Source organism: Penaeus monodon, chromosome 29 (assembly GCF_015228065.2).
Source record: "Penaeus monodon isolate SGIC_2016 chromosome 29, NSTDA_Pmon_1, whole genome shotgun sequence".
Lineage (NCBI taxonomy): Eukaryota > Metazoa > Arthropoda > Malacostraca > Decapoda > Penaeidae > Penaeus > Penaeus monodon.
In genome coordinates, this window is record NC_051414.1 from 26150173 (window position 1) to 26150374 (window position 202).

The following is a 202-nucleotide window of genomic DNA, read 5'->3' on the forward strand; positions in this document are numbered from 1 at the left end:
GCGCGCGCATCTGACCTGGCGTGGAGCGGGGAAGGCGTAGGCAAAGAGTGACGCTGTGTGTACACGTCAGAATCCCCGAAGCAGCCTGGCTCTCGCTGCCACGACAACACCTCCTCCAGCCAGCTCCTCCTGAAGAAGTCTCTGTAGCCGGCGATCCCGCACAGAGCGCCTGGCAGCATAAGGCGATGCGTACATTGTAAAT

The 202-nt window shown here is 60.9% G+C and overlaps 1 protein-coding gene across 1 annotated transcript in view; it reads right to left on the reverse strand.

Annotated features, from left to right (window-relative positions):
* Positions 1 to 202, reverse strand: part of LOC119591660 (UPF0764 protein C16orf89 homolog) — a gene marked incomplete at its 5' end in the record, with an annotated part of 7133 nt that overhangs the window by 671 nt on the left and 6260 nt on the right. The window contains 1 exon segment of the mRNA XM_037940414.1: positions 16 to 171. Within this exon segment, the coding sequence (XP_037796342.1) occupies positions 16 to 171 (156 nt within the window).